The following is a 13,746-nucleotide window of genomic DNA, read 5'->3' as shown; positions in this document are numbered from 1 at the left end:
AGGACATCGCAGTATGTATTGTGTGGTTGCTTCATATTACTTCACATTGCCTACACCAATTCACCGCTAGATGACGCTGTTTTTTGAGTAGATGCGACGCTGAATAACAGCCTCCTTCTCCCACCTACCTTACTTCAGTGTCCAATCAGAGAGTACGTTGTTTGTTGTCGTACGTGCTGATAGCGGAACTGAACAATCGAGGGGAGGCTATCTGCTAGAATCCAAGTCAACAAGGTACAGTTTAAGCACACGCAGTCGTTTTTTGCTACTTTTTTTTTTTTTTTTTTAATAAGCTTTATGTTAGTAGTGTAGTTTGCAGATCATTCGGGCAAAATCTTGCAGTATTATTTCATGTCTTAAAAACCTTAAAATTAAGTGAGGCCTAACGACAACGATTAAGTAAAGCCTTGTGGTTGCATATCCGTTAGCAAACCAGCTAGCATGACACATTGAGCTTGGCGTATAATAAATGCATACCTTAACACGAGCTCTCCATTTAAAGCACTTATATGAGAAATAAATATATGTGTTATGTACCTTTCGCATTTTGTATTATTATTGGTGGCGTTTCCATCAGTATGTGGTTGTTTTGTAAGAGCGTTGGCCTCTACCGGTGATTTAGCACTGTTGCTAACGTAAATACATGGTGAGTTTGCCTGTTTGAGCTTCTCTTCAAGCATTTCTCGTTAATGCACAAGAAAAGTAGAGTCTTTCAAGGTAACATTTTATAGCGTTTTATTCGTATGTCTGCTGTTTGAGAATTAAGAGTGTATGCATGCAAACTCGTAAAAAAAAAAAGGCAGCTACATTTCCATTTTCTAGTCTGGTACTACTATTTTTCTCTTCAAAGCATTTACTGTAAGATCTGGAAGCGATTAAAAAGTAAGGGTTCAGTATTTAGTCTATGTTGTAAATGTATCCGAGTCTATGTTTATAAACTGTCTTTAGTAGCACAAGTTGTCTTTGTGATTTTCCCCTTGCATCGTATAGTAGTAAAAGCAAATTAACTATATATGAACTACATTTACAATCACTACCAGTACAAAGCAAGCAAGTTGCTTTCTTCCCCATTACCATTTAATGGCGATTTTGGATATTGTAAGTTTAAAAAATTATAGCTCTTTTTCATTATCAGCTATAAAACTTTAATGATTTGATCTAGCAGTTTTACATCATGACTGAATCTGAACAGTTACGTTTTCCTCTTCCCCCAAGAAAAATGTGTAGTTATAACACTCAGTTAACTTTGTCTTTGTTTCATAACATTTTAATTGGATTTGAACATTTAAATGTCAAGGAAAAAAACAAGTGTTTCGGTTTAATTATTTTTAACTGAACTATTTCTTGTTGTACTATTAACCGCCTGCTAACATTAACATTAACATTGCACAGACCTGCCCCAACAAGTGCCACTAATATAATGTTTAAAACCTTTTGACATAGACAGTGTATCTTTTGTGTATAAAAAACTTTTTTTTTAAAAATCCTCAGTTTGAGATACTGTGTTGATTTTTAGTATTATTTATTTACATAGAAAATACAATTATGAATTAGAAATACTTTATTGCGTTTTACTGTCTGTTTCTCAGCTCAGATTGTTCTGTTTATTATTTGTGGAGATGTTATTTAATGTTTACTAAAGAAGTTTAAGAAGGAATAGTTCATATTTATTTCAACTTGCTGGGTTTAGAAATTTATAGTGGAATTCAGATATATGGAAAGGGCAGTTAATTTTCATGGCCATTGCTGCTTAATCGAGCAAGTGCATTAATTAAGCGTTCATAAGAATTAAAGAGAGGATAGGTACAGAGGAAATAAGCATATTTATGTAAATGCATATTTTGTACTTGGCCAATGTTATTGGGCCACTTGCAAAAAGAGATTTTGGTGAGAAACTTCCTTTACAGATGTTTAACCACTTTAAACCAAAAACATATCTTGGTTGAAGGATGGCAATTGGGACATCTCCTTATAGCTCTCCACAGGTGGTTTTAAGATTCTTGCTTGTCCCACTTGTCCCACCTGTCTCTCTAAATCAGAGCCAGAAATGTCCCTACTATACCTCTTCTAACATCTCCTTGAGCACTCTTCATTGTCTAGCAATGTAACTCTGCTATCAGGAATCTTTCCACAACCTTCCCACAAAGCTTATGCATCCAAATTCTACTTGACAAATGGATTCTCTTGGTCCTGCTTCTACACGTACTGCAGAAAGTTTGCAATACTTGTCTTAATTCCTCTTACAGGCTGGTTCAGTATTTTCCTTCCATAAAAACGTGAGCTATGCTCTGATCACTATTGACTATTCACTATGGACCATTGAACTATATCAGACAGTAAAAGGATGTGGTGATCTCCTCCTGAAATTTGAACTGAGGGTCCAGGTCTACTTCCATGCTCCACCTGCAGCCAGCTGTCAAGACAGACCTGTTCTTGTGGCTGATTTTATGTTCAATCTCTCCTTGCACAATAAAGCACTTTAAATATATACAGAGCAGAAAACTTCCCTGTTCATGTCTCAACACGGTACTAATTTTCCACTAGCAAGATAGTAATGGGGGCATCTGTCCACCTAGTGTAATGAAGTCTGATGATGTGCTTCAATAAATCGATTCACCTTATCTCCTGGTACACAAGGATTGTTGTCCAATTAAATGACCTTTTTTTTCTACAAATGTGCTTATATAGTTTTCAGTTTCATAGTCTGTTGTACTCCCCATATACAATTATTTAATTTTCAACACTTTTGGTCTTCTTAGGCAGCTTTAAGATAATTGAAATCATTATAGAGTCAGCTTTGTGGCACTGACTAGTTAAAACTACTGAAGCCATGTGATGTTTGCAGTGAATGAAATATTAAAAATCAAGACTTTTATGCCAGTAGAACTGTCATCTGACATAAAACTTTGTTAGGCGTTTAAAAAAAAATGTCTCAGAAGTAGTTTGCAGTATCTTCAGAGTACATTTTAGTTTAAAAGAATGATGAAAAGGAAGATGCAGAGCTGCTGCCTATTAGGATTGAGCCAGATGAAGAGTTTTCTGTGAAGTGACTTTTAGGGTATAACATACAACAATGGAATCTTGTGGCTGACAAATGCAATTTTGTCTTCATTTTTGTTGGTTTTTGGTTTTTATAATTCATTAAAAGGAAGAAGTTCTGTTTGAATCTTTAAAGCGCAATAAGGAAGTAACAGGGAAGAGAGCAAAAAGGAAAAACATGTTTTAAGATAGGGGCGGTTGTGTTGCATAGAGGACAAGAAAAGATACTGTTCAGGGTATATGTTTTATAAATGTGATACTTTTCATAATCTTACATATTTAGAAATAAACCGTATGACATTTGATTATTAGCAAACAACTACAAGGACATACAGATGGATCCAATCAAGCCTCATATTCTTATTTGACTTTGAAAAATACCTTATATGAAATGAGGCCCTGTGCCTGAAATGCACAGTAGGTTAATTTGTTTGGTTGAAACACATGTCTGCTCATCTGTTCAGCTTGTCTGCGAATGTGCTCTTTGGCCCGCTTTGATGGTGGTCCAGTGGGACAGCATGTGGATGATGCGCATGTGTGAATCTGAGTGCATCACATTTATGATGATACAATATGTCTATGCCATCAGCCCTTGCAGGCAGAGAAGTAAAAGCACACCAGTAGATTTCTGGACTCTGTGTCACAAATTTTAGGAAGTGGCCTTAGGAAATAAAAGCCATCCTGATTCAGTGATGAGAGGAAAGATTTTATCGTGCATTTGTAATATTTATTTCTCTTGTCTCTCCAGATGTGTATTGTAGGATTTGAAATAAGTTTCCATCAAAATTCAGGCACATTTGAGCTGTTAGGAAGTAGGATCAAACTGGCATCCACCTGTACTATAGTATTTGTTGTGTGTGTGTGTGTATGTGTGTATATATATATATATATATATATATGTGCGTGCGTGCGTACGTACGTACGTACACATATATATATATATATATACATATATATACACACACACACACACACACACATATATATATATATATATATATATATATATATATATATATATATATATATATATATATATTTGGATACACAGACGGTGTGTATAAAATATGGTAATTAAACTTTTGGATTTATTTATTTTCCTATTTGCAGATTTGTTTGGATGCTCTTTCTAAGCTGTAAATGACTGCTTTAAACAGAGGCAGCTTAATTTCATTCAGACACATACTCTGCTTTTGCCTTTAAGCCCAAAGTGCATTTACATCATGTTTCTTTGCAGGGAATGTGTTGATGAATATACATACTCTGCTTCACATTCCTTCCACTTGTTGCCGACAATCGTGCTACCCAGTGCTGCTACCCCGGTTGTACCTGAGCGGCTGTTCACGTAGTTTGAGGGTTAAGTGCTCTGGCAAAGACTCCTTGGCGGTCAAATGAGAGGGAGTGTTGTTGCATGTTAAAAAGGACTTTTCATAATGCAAAAAGTGTCTAGACTTTTTGAAAGGCATAACATAGCACACAGGTGCTATAGTGTCTTAGTATTTAATAATGGAGCATTTATGATCCCTATTAGAGTATTTTCAAAAGATTTTTTTCTGTTATATGTGTGAAGTAGTAAAGTCACAGAAGTAAGAGACATTTCTGTGATTTATGTCAAACCTGCCCTCCTTTTTTGGATGTAGGACTCTTGTCTGACCTGCTATCTGTGTCTCTTGCTACCCTTGTTCCTTTGCATCAGATGGAGGTGGAGCAGCTCCTGTCTCTGTCAGGCTCAGCTCTGGCCCAGGCTGTCAGCTCTCTGCTGGAGACCCCAGGCCTCTACGTTTTCTCTGACATCCTGGAGCTGCCTAATGTCAGAGAGGTAAACACTTACACACGTATCTCCCTCTGGTTCTCTGTCTTTTGATAGCTTCTTGGACCTGGATGAAAAATTAAACATCTAGTTTCAACAGTTAATCAAAGACACATCAAAAGCCTAATCAATCGAACCATATTCTGAAAAATAGATGATGCAGATGACCACACTGATTGTGTTGCTTCATTGCAAGTTTGTTTCTAAACCCCACAGAGCTATTTTTGTCATTTAATCAACGTGGATGAAAGGCAGATTTGCACATTTTTGCCTCAGTGATCAAAATCCCAACTGTCCTCCAAATCAACATCATCCATGCAGTTCCTGAAACAGGCATTACACACAGATGAATACATTACATGTTAAACTCGCATGAGAATACATAATTAGTTGCAATTTTTACTTTGTAAATTGAATGACTTTGTAACGGGAGATTGAGATTTTTCTCAATTGTTTTTTTTCTCAGCATTGTTCCATGACTTAAAGTTCAGTCCTTTAAATAATTTATATGACACAAGAAAAGTTTAAATCTTTGGGAAGGATCTAGTTCACATTAAGAACCTCATCTGTCAAGTTGTTTCGATCTAATATATTAAGAGACCTTAACAAGGGTTCATGCTGGTAAAGCAGACAGGCATTATTGCAGAAAATTGCAGCTAATATGTTTTACATTTTGCAACACAATTCAATCAACATGGAGTCAAAAAACTCATCAAGAAAAGAGTTTATCTAAACTCTCCTAAATATATTTTCATCATATTTTATTCATATATCTGTTTTTGAGTTTACAGGTAATCAATGAATTTTGAGTAATATTTGATGCACTTTCTTCCCATACAGTTTCCTGCTTGAAGGAAAAGAGTTGTTTGCCTTTACAGAGTAGTCTCTATTTCAGACTGTGCTTGTTGTTTACGAGATCAGAATGTTTTTGTTTCATTTTCATGCCATGCATGTTCAACACTTATCAAATCAGCATGACAACAATTGAAGTCAGACAAACCGCAGCAAGGCCCTTTTAAACACTAGGTTCAAGTAAACCCTTGGTGCTACTAAAAACAAATTCCCAGTAACACAACATTTGTCATGGCTGATGGAGGTGTGTTTTCTGGCAGGCAAAATAATGTGTAATTAAAATTCCTCTAATAATGCACAGTGGGTGGGATTTGAGCAGGTATCTAAAATTCACAAATCATATGAAATGAGACAGATATTGATGTAATAAATTAATGCAATCATCCTGACACTAATCAAAATATGTTTTAATATCGTAAATAGTCAAGTCTTTGTGTGTTCTTTTAACCTTCACCTACTCACAGTAAGACCTGTCCTCAGAGTTGCTCTCACACTGCACAGTTGCATAGTTTTTGTTACTTACTGTATGCTACCAGATCATTTTCTCTTTCATCTTCCCTCCAAACCAAAGCTGGAGAATGGCCCCCATGCACCGGTGTACCAGCTCCTGAACCTCTTTGCCTATGGAACGTACTGCGACTACAAAGGTACTGCAGTGGCAGCAATATGTAAATCAGTAATAGTGTTGCCCTGCATCTCTGTTTATTGGGGTGTATTTCTTTGCATCCAGACAGGCAGTGATGATCAGGTGCTGTTACATGAGACGCCACAGGCAGTTTATTAACTGATAAAATTACAGGAGCACTTTTTTTCCCTCTTTAGGCAGGTTTTTACCGAGTGTTGTTATGATTGTGTGACAGCAACAGTGGCACAAACAGACAGAAAAATAATCTTTTGTGACTTAATTTGTGAATTAATTTTCATTCTGTAATGTATCAGTGAGCTTAAACAAGAAGTAAACTGTTAATTATGTTTAATTGGATGCTGGATATCAACCAGTAGCCTGGAAAAATAATGCCTGCTCACTTTATTGTTTCCCTCCCATTTGAGCCATGCTGTCAAGAAGCACATTTTCTTTCAAAGAGCTGTGTAGTGAAGCTCTTAGAGGAGCTGTCAGAGCTACTGTCTCAGGGGGATCGGAGTCCTGTCACCAGGGGAGCTGAAGACACAGTCACTTGGGACAGACCTGCTCCTTATTTCCTCCTGACATTGTTCTTGGACAGGCTAAACAGTCCCACCTTCACCTGCATATCACAAATATTACACTTCAATATAAAACATGGCCTCAACTGTTGCCGATCATTTAGCCTTCAGTAAAATGCTATTGTGGTATTTTATTCCCATGGTGTCTCAATTTACATCTTTGTTTGGTGGTTTAGAGAGAGCAGCCTCTCTTCCAGAGCTGACCCCAGCACAGAGAAACAAACTCCGTCATCTGTCAATCATCAGCTTGGCTTCCAACCTCAAGGTGTGTGTTCATTATTTCCTAATCCAGTTTTTACATAAAAGTAAAGATGAACTGCAAATGATTTTTTTTTTCTTTTTCAGGAATAAAAGAATTATTTTGTACAGCTTCCACATTGCTGGAGATTTCAAAAAGCAAACCATGATACAAATGATACATAGATAGTTCTGTTTTTAAATATGACGTTGCTGTTTTTCCCTGATAATCACTGCCTTTAAAGTTGATATGAAGGTTGCTGTTTGTGTAAGCTCGGGGCTGAATTTAAAAAGCAAAGCAACATGATGAGCTTTCGGATTCATTAGGAAGTAGTTGCTCATTTTGCATTTCATGCCTACTCTTTTATGTGTATGATAAGGAACTATGTTATTAAGTCATTTTTCTTTGCACTTTCCATACACACTGCTCTTTTTCCTGTCTTCTTTCACTGCTTATGATAAATAATTGATTCATTATCCTTTCTGGAACAATCTGGAACTTTTTTTTTTTGGCTTTATCTCTATTTCCATTAACATTACACCTTTCACTGGTGGCCCCTGTTTTTCTCCTTAATGTGTCACTGCTGTCCCTGTATTTGGGTTTCAACTACCTAATTGCCCAGGGAGGGAATGTTATATTTTACACTTCTTTCTTCTTACACTGGCAGTGACATTTATACAAAAGAGCATTTTTATTTTAGCATTTTCTGCCATTTTTTCCTAGAACTGTTTGAATATAATTAGTTTTATTGCTTGATAACAATACGTTAGTTTAAATAGCTTAATTCCTCTTTTGATTTATTTATATCCTAGTGCCTGCCATACTCACTGCTCCTTCAGCAGCTTGAGCTGAAGAACGTGCGAGAACTGGAGGACCTGTTGATTGAGGCTGTTTACTGCGACATCATTCAGGGAAAACTAGACCAGAGGAACCAACAAGTGGAGGTAGACTGCAGTGTAGGTCGTGACCTTGGCCCCAACGAGCTCCCAAACATAATCAACACACTTCAGGAGTGGTCAGTGTCTACTCTGAGAATCCGTCCACACACTGGAGATTAATCTCTCAATTTTCTGGGTTCTAACTTGCCGCCTACCTTCACGACTTTACTCTCTCAGGTGCACAGGCTGTGAGGCAGTGCTGTGTGGTATTGAGGAGCAGGTCTCAAGGGCAAACCAATACAGAGAGAGCCAACTCAAGGTCAAAGTCCAAGTGGAAACAGAAGTGAGTTCTTCATTCTTTCAGTGTACAGTTCTGTCTTTTCCCCTAGAAAATACAGTGAACTCTATCTGTTTCTTGCTCCTATCTGCTGGCAGTATTTTAGTTTTAGACTACACATTTCTTTTTTCTTTTTTTTTTGCCATTTTACTTGCTTTAAATTTTCTCTGATTACACAGACATTAAACTCCCTGTACTATACACTTCTTGCTTTTTTTCTGATATGTAGCTGTTGTGCAAGTTATTTTATGTATTTTTTATTTTCACTTCCTGTTTCTGTTGTTACAAAATATGTAAGTTCAAGATTGCAGGTAGATGCTAAACCAGCTGCTACCAGAAATAATACTGTCACACAGTTTAATTAGTATTATTCCCAAATTTATCAGGAAACATAATTAGTGATGTTTGATTCAGTTGTCAGAGGACATTATCAGGTTGTAGTCATCCATAAAAGACTTTTTTCCTGTGTTTAAAAGAGTTGCAGAAACTCAAAGGTCTTGTGTTTAATATAGTATAGCCTTGGCCAAGGTCTGAAACTTGACTGAGATGGCAAACTGATGAGACTGTAATGGTGATTCATCTGTAGATATAATGTTTGTCAGTGTCTTCCATTCTCAAATTATTCCCTAATGCATATAGCTCTTTATTAAGAAGTGCAATTGTTCACATCAGTCTGAATTTCCTTTAAATTTCATGCATTCTAAAATCAGAAAATTGTATTTAATATGGTCTCTGAGTAATCAACTCAATCACTGGCTGTGCACATGCTACTTATCAGTCAGCTCTAGATGGATTCAGCACCATGGTGGATTGAAAATGTTGCACATTTTACACATGAAAGTTGACTGTTGATTCCCTTCTCTCTCAATATTAATAGGCAGTCAACTGTGGCTTGTAAAAAGTAGATTAGGTCCTCCAAGTTACAGACATAAAGTTTGGGTGATAATTGCTAAGATATTCATTTTATGTCATTAAAAAAATAATTGTGATACAGATTTTACACACCAGCACCTTACCTCATCTTAAGTTCATAAAATCCATAGTTTGCCCAGATTCATGAATTGCTGCTGATTTCTGCCTTACAGTCCCATATTACCCAACATATCACAGCAACATTAGCATAATATTCCACCCACAGTTTTACTCATCAGTGCCACTAAGCTTCCTGTTCAGAGTTCACTGCAATTGAGTGCAATATGATGTCATCAGTGTTAACTTTATCATACTGAGCCAGAAAAATCATAAATTGACAAAAACATGATATAATTTGGTACAAACTGTTATGTCTTAATTAATAACCAGGGTCAACAATAATACTTATGGCATGAAAAATCTTTTGCAGCATTTATTAGTTGCAACTTTACAACTAAGGCCTAACATATAAGTTCTCATCATATGGCCAAAACACCTATGACCCACCTCTGATATTGTCCTGTTGTGTTTGGCATTGTAGAATTGGCAGTAGACCACTTGTATCACCTCATTGGGCTCTTTGTCATGTCTCAAGCTGAGCAGCTTTCATGCCTCAGCTGGTAACATTACACTGCTGCCGTGGTCGCTGTTTAAGTGGGTGGCACATGTCAAATTAGCATGCATCTGAATGTGAGAACCCATCATTACCCAGGAAAACGCTGCATTGTTACACAATGTCAAATGCCGTTCATCTGTCAGTGGTTTTATTGTTGTGACTAGTTTTTAAGACAGATTTGGAGAAAATATCTTCTTTCTCTTAAAACTTCTGGTTTTTAATGTCTTGGGTTTTTTGCATCAGGTCTCAAACCTTCAGAAAACGCTAAAGGCAAGCGCCGCTTCTCCATCATCGGGCCCGGCCCCTGCTGGTGCCGCCTCCAATCAGGATGCAGATCAGCCGGCCGAGCCACGAGACCCTGCTTCCTCTCAGGAACCGCGGCAACCAGGCAAAAAAAGTTCAAAGGTCAAAGGGTGAGTGGTGTCACATCTCCTTTGTGTTTTGTGGTTGTGCACTGAGGGCAGCAGAGATGTTCACAATGGCTTTTTTTCAAGTCAAGTATCAACTATAACTTTAAAGGGCAGGTCCATGTCAAGTTTCAATCCTTAGGACTCAAATCATAAGAATTTGACCCTTGCTGTTTGCTCTGCTGAGAAGACTGCAATATGATATGCAACAAATTTAAAATCTATACTGACCCTTTATCTACAAACCTTTTTGAAACAGCGCTGACCTTTAGCTTAAACTGACAAATGCTCTGTTCCTGTCCTCTGGACTATTTTTTAGTTTTTGTGAACTTGAAAACCTGTAGATAAGTGGTCACCAACTCTGGCCTGTGAGATCTACCATCCTGCAGGTTTTAGTGTTTCCCTGCTGCAACTCACCTGAGTCAAATCAATGGCTTTGCAAAAGACTGGTGCCGAAATTGACATCAGCAATTTGTTGGAGAATCTTTTTCATTTGAGTGAGACGTGTTGTACCAGGTAAACACTAAAACCTGTCGGATGGTAGATCTCAAGGAGTGGAGCTGGTAACCACTGCTGCAGTTGAAAATGGAAATTTATTCCGGTTAGTAAATATGCACTTAACATATCTTATCCAAGAGGTTTTGACATGTACAAAAATCCATCTGGACACACAGAAATGTTCAAAACTACACTGCAGTGCATAGCATTTATTTCCTGAAAGTAGAGATTAGGGTCAACATGTGACACTTTAGGGCAAGGATCCCCTCCTGTCTTCAAGGTTTTTGACATTTCCTAGCTGTAACACACCAGATTTATATAAATTTGTTATCAAATTCTGCAAAATTTTAAACTGTTTGAATGTTTAGATAATCTTATTTTAGTACAAAGATAGTAACAAGCTAACTGTGGCACTAAGCTCATTACCAACAAAGATGCTAAAATCAAGCTTGCATATTACAGAGACTAATCTCTCCAAGTGTGTTTTAATTTGGATACAGTGGATTTTTACACCACAGACATTATATGTATCCCTTTGATCAGGTTTTTAATACCCAAAAGCTACAACAATGCTGCAGCAACAGATGTGTTCATCAGCGCTGCCGATGTCTTTCTGGTGTGTGTGCAGACGTGTCTGTGTTTGTGTGACATTATGTCAGTGTTGTGTCACGACACCATACAACAATACAGTTGATCAGACACAGAGAGATGAAATTAAAATAAAAGATTGTTGACAAGTCTCAAATAGTGACCCAAGTCCCCACCTCTGACAGGGAGTGCAGTATTTTCTGCAAGAACAAAGTACTCTGGGAAATTAGGCTTTTACAGCTTTTTAAACAAAAGGATTCATCAGTATTTATCGAAATAAGATCCCTTCTTGTAACACTTAATGTTAAACAAACTATACACGTGCCGCTGTGCAGAGTAAGTAGCTGAAATTACGCTCTATTAAGTATTTACTGTTTAAATTGCGGTTTAAAGTAGTTTTGATTAGTGCAAGTCAAAACATTGGAATAAAACGCTCCATGTTTGTTTGTTTTAATTACTTATTTTGTTGCCGCTTCTTTTTTTTTAATCATAAAGAAATTTGCCATTTTTGAAAGGTACTTTGTAAATACGAATCTCACACTGACGTTATACCCATAGCACCATAAAGATTAAATTAAATTAATTAGTCCAGTGTTCATAATTGAGAGCAAAATTTAATTCCACAGAGAACTGCAATGTTTCGTTTCTTCAATAAACAGTAATGAGTGAGCTGCTGGTTTAAGTGGTTTGTCTTTGAAAGAGTGTGAGTCTGCATTAAGTAGTGTTATGAGATACACAGCGCTGTTTTGAAGAAGTATCATTACCCCGCTCAATAAATCTTTCTGTTCTTCATCTAACTGTCTTTTTTTACCAGTGGGTAATTTCACATCTGTCCAGAACTGTAAAATGTTACTGAATAAATAAATATCCTACACGCTTGCTTCCTGAAAGAACCATTTCCCCCTCCAGCAATCAGCTGAGATGTTTCATATATCTACTGTTTATGTTGTTCCTGCTGAATAGAAAGCAGTCATTATTTTCTGGCTGCCTGTCACATTTTGACGAAGCTTGCAGCCTTATAATTTTCATCATTCACCACTGTGCTTCATTCAAATGAAGATCCACTCCATGTTTAAAATTCCATATTAATGACAGCTTAACCTCAATCCACAAATTAAAATGAGTTTTGACATCATTTCTTTAGAAAAGCTATTTAAAGGGTGATACTTATACTGCAGCAGTTATAATTAGAAACTGTTAATTTGCAGAAATAAAACAAATCCACTTAGATCTGTGCCCTTGTAAATTTATTAAATACTCATGATGAATATTTTAACTCGCACACTTTTGCATCCAAGTTGCATCAGTTTAGCTTTTTTCAGTGGAAGAGGAAGAAAGTAAACACATAATTATTTAAATACGCCTCAAACAGAGCACCAAATCTGTGATTTTATTGATTCTATCCAGGCTTCGTGGCAGTGGGAAGATCTGGTCCAAATCCAACTGAGGACCAGAGCATGAGATCTGTGGGAAAAGGCACTGTTGGACATTTGTTAATTAATGGACATATGGGCACGTTGACAGACAGACGAATACGTTAAACAATGTGACTACTTTTCATGGATACCCTCTTCTCACATTTTCACAGTAAAACCACAAAGCTTCACTGAAGCTTTCCTCGCAACCTTTATGGATCCAGAAACACACGCCTGGGTGATGGATAAAACATGTGTGACATTCACTCTTGCTGTTGTCTAAAGCTTTACAAGCAGCCTGCAATGTAAATAAACAGAGCACTTGTAACACATGAGGACAGAGTAGTCTGCAGCAGGAGTCATTTGCTTTTGACCAGAAGCAGATTCACTGTATTTGATGCAAATGTTGTTGTGTGTGTCTGTTCTTTCTATTTAGACTGGTTCTGTGTTGCTTTGTATTTTTTCTTTCTGCTCAGTTGAGACTTGTACAAAATCTGAATATAAATTGTTGGGAAATAAAACAAGGCCCTGTACTTATCTGGACTGCCTTATTAATGTCACTGTCACTTCTTCTATTAAACGTACTTCAAAGTGCATCTCTGGAGGGTGCACTGCTAAATGTTAACTCGCAGAAGGGGGCTACCCGTTAAGAGGTCAAGTCATTAATTAGGGCATGTCCCAAAAGAGATTAATGTATTATAGAGCTGAGGGTTCCCCTGTGTGATACCAGCGTGGCTAGACACACATACGCACAAAGTCGCACAACAACGGTATCCATATTTCATTGTATGTTTTGCCCAGAGCTTCTTGTTCAGTTGCCCAACTCTCTTCCCTATACCTCCATCATGGTGTCAAATATGCCCTTACCATGCCTGCACTGTCTATTTCTTTTTCATTCTTTCTCTGAATTCATCAGCCTTCATCCTGCTTGACATTAATAGTTATAATTAGCT

General features: G+C 37.1%; 1 protein-coding gene across 1 annotated transcript; it reads left to right on the top strand.

Annotated features, from left to right (window-relative positions):
• The first annotated feature begins 144 nt into the window (after positions 1 to 144).
• cops7a (COP9 constitutive photomorphogenic homolog subunit 7A) lies at positions 145 to 13,326 on the top strand. The gene is made up of 8 exons (XM_079240205.1): positions 145 to 234; positions 4,736 to 4,858; positions 6,273 to 6,348; positions 7,081 to 7,169; positions 7,955 to 8,157; positions 8,258 to 8,363; positions 10,129 to 10,298; positions 12,786 to 13,326. The coding sequence occupies exons 2-8, from the start codon at positions 4,736 to 4,738 to the stop codon at positions 12,823 to 12,825; spliced, it is 807 nt and encodes a 268-aa protein (XP_079096331.1). The 5' UTR covers positions 145 to 234; the 3' UTR covers positions 12,826 to 13,326.
• The last annotated feature ends 420 nt before the right edge of the window (positions 13,327 to 13,746 follow it).

The sequence above is a fragment of the Telmatherina bonti genome (assembly GCF_933228915.1).
Source record: "Telmatherina bonti genome assembly, chromosome: 5".
Lineage (NCBI taxonomy): Eukaryota > Metazoa > Chordata > Actinopteri > Atheriniformes > Telmatherinidae > Telmatherina > Telmatherina bonti.
The sequence above is the reverse complement of the archived record's forward strand: the minus strand, read 5'-3'. Positions and strand labels throughout refer to the sequence as shown.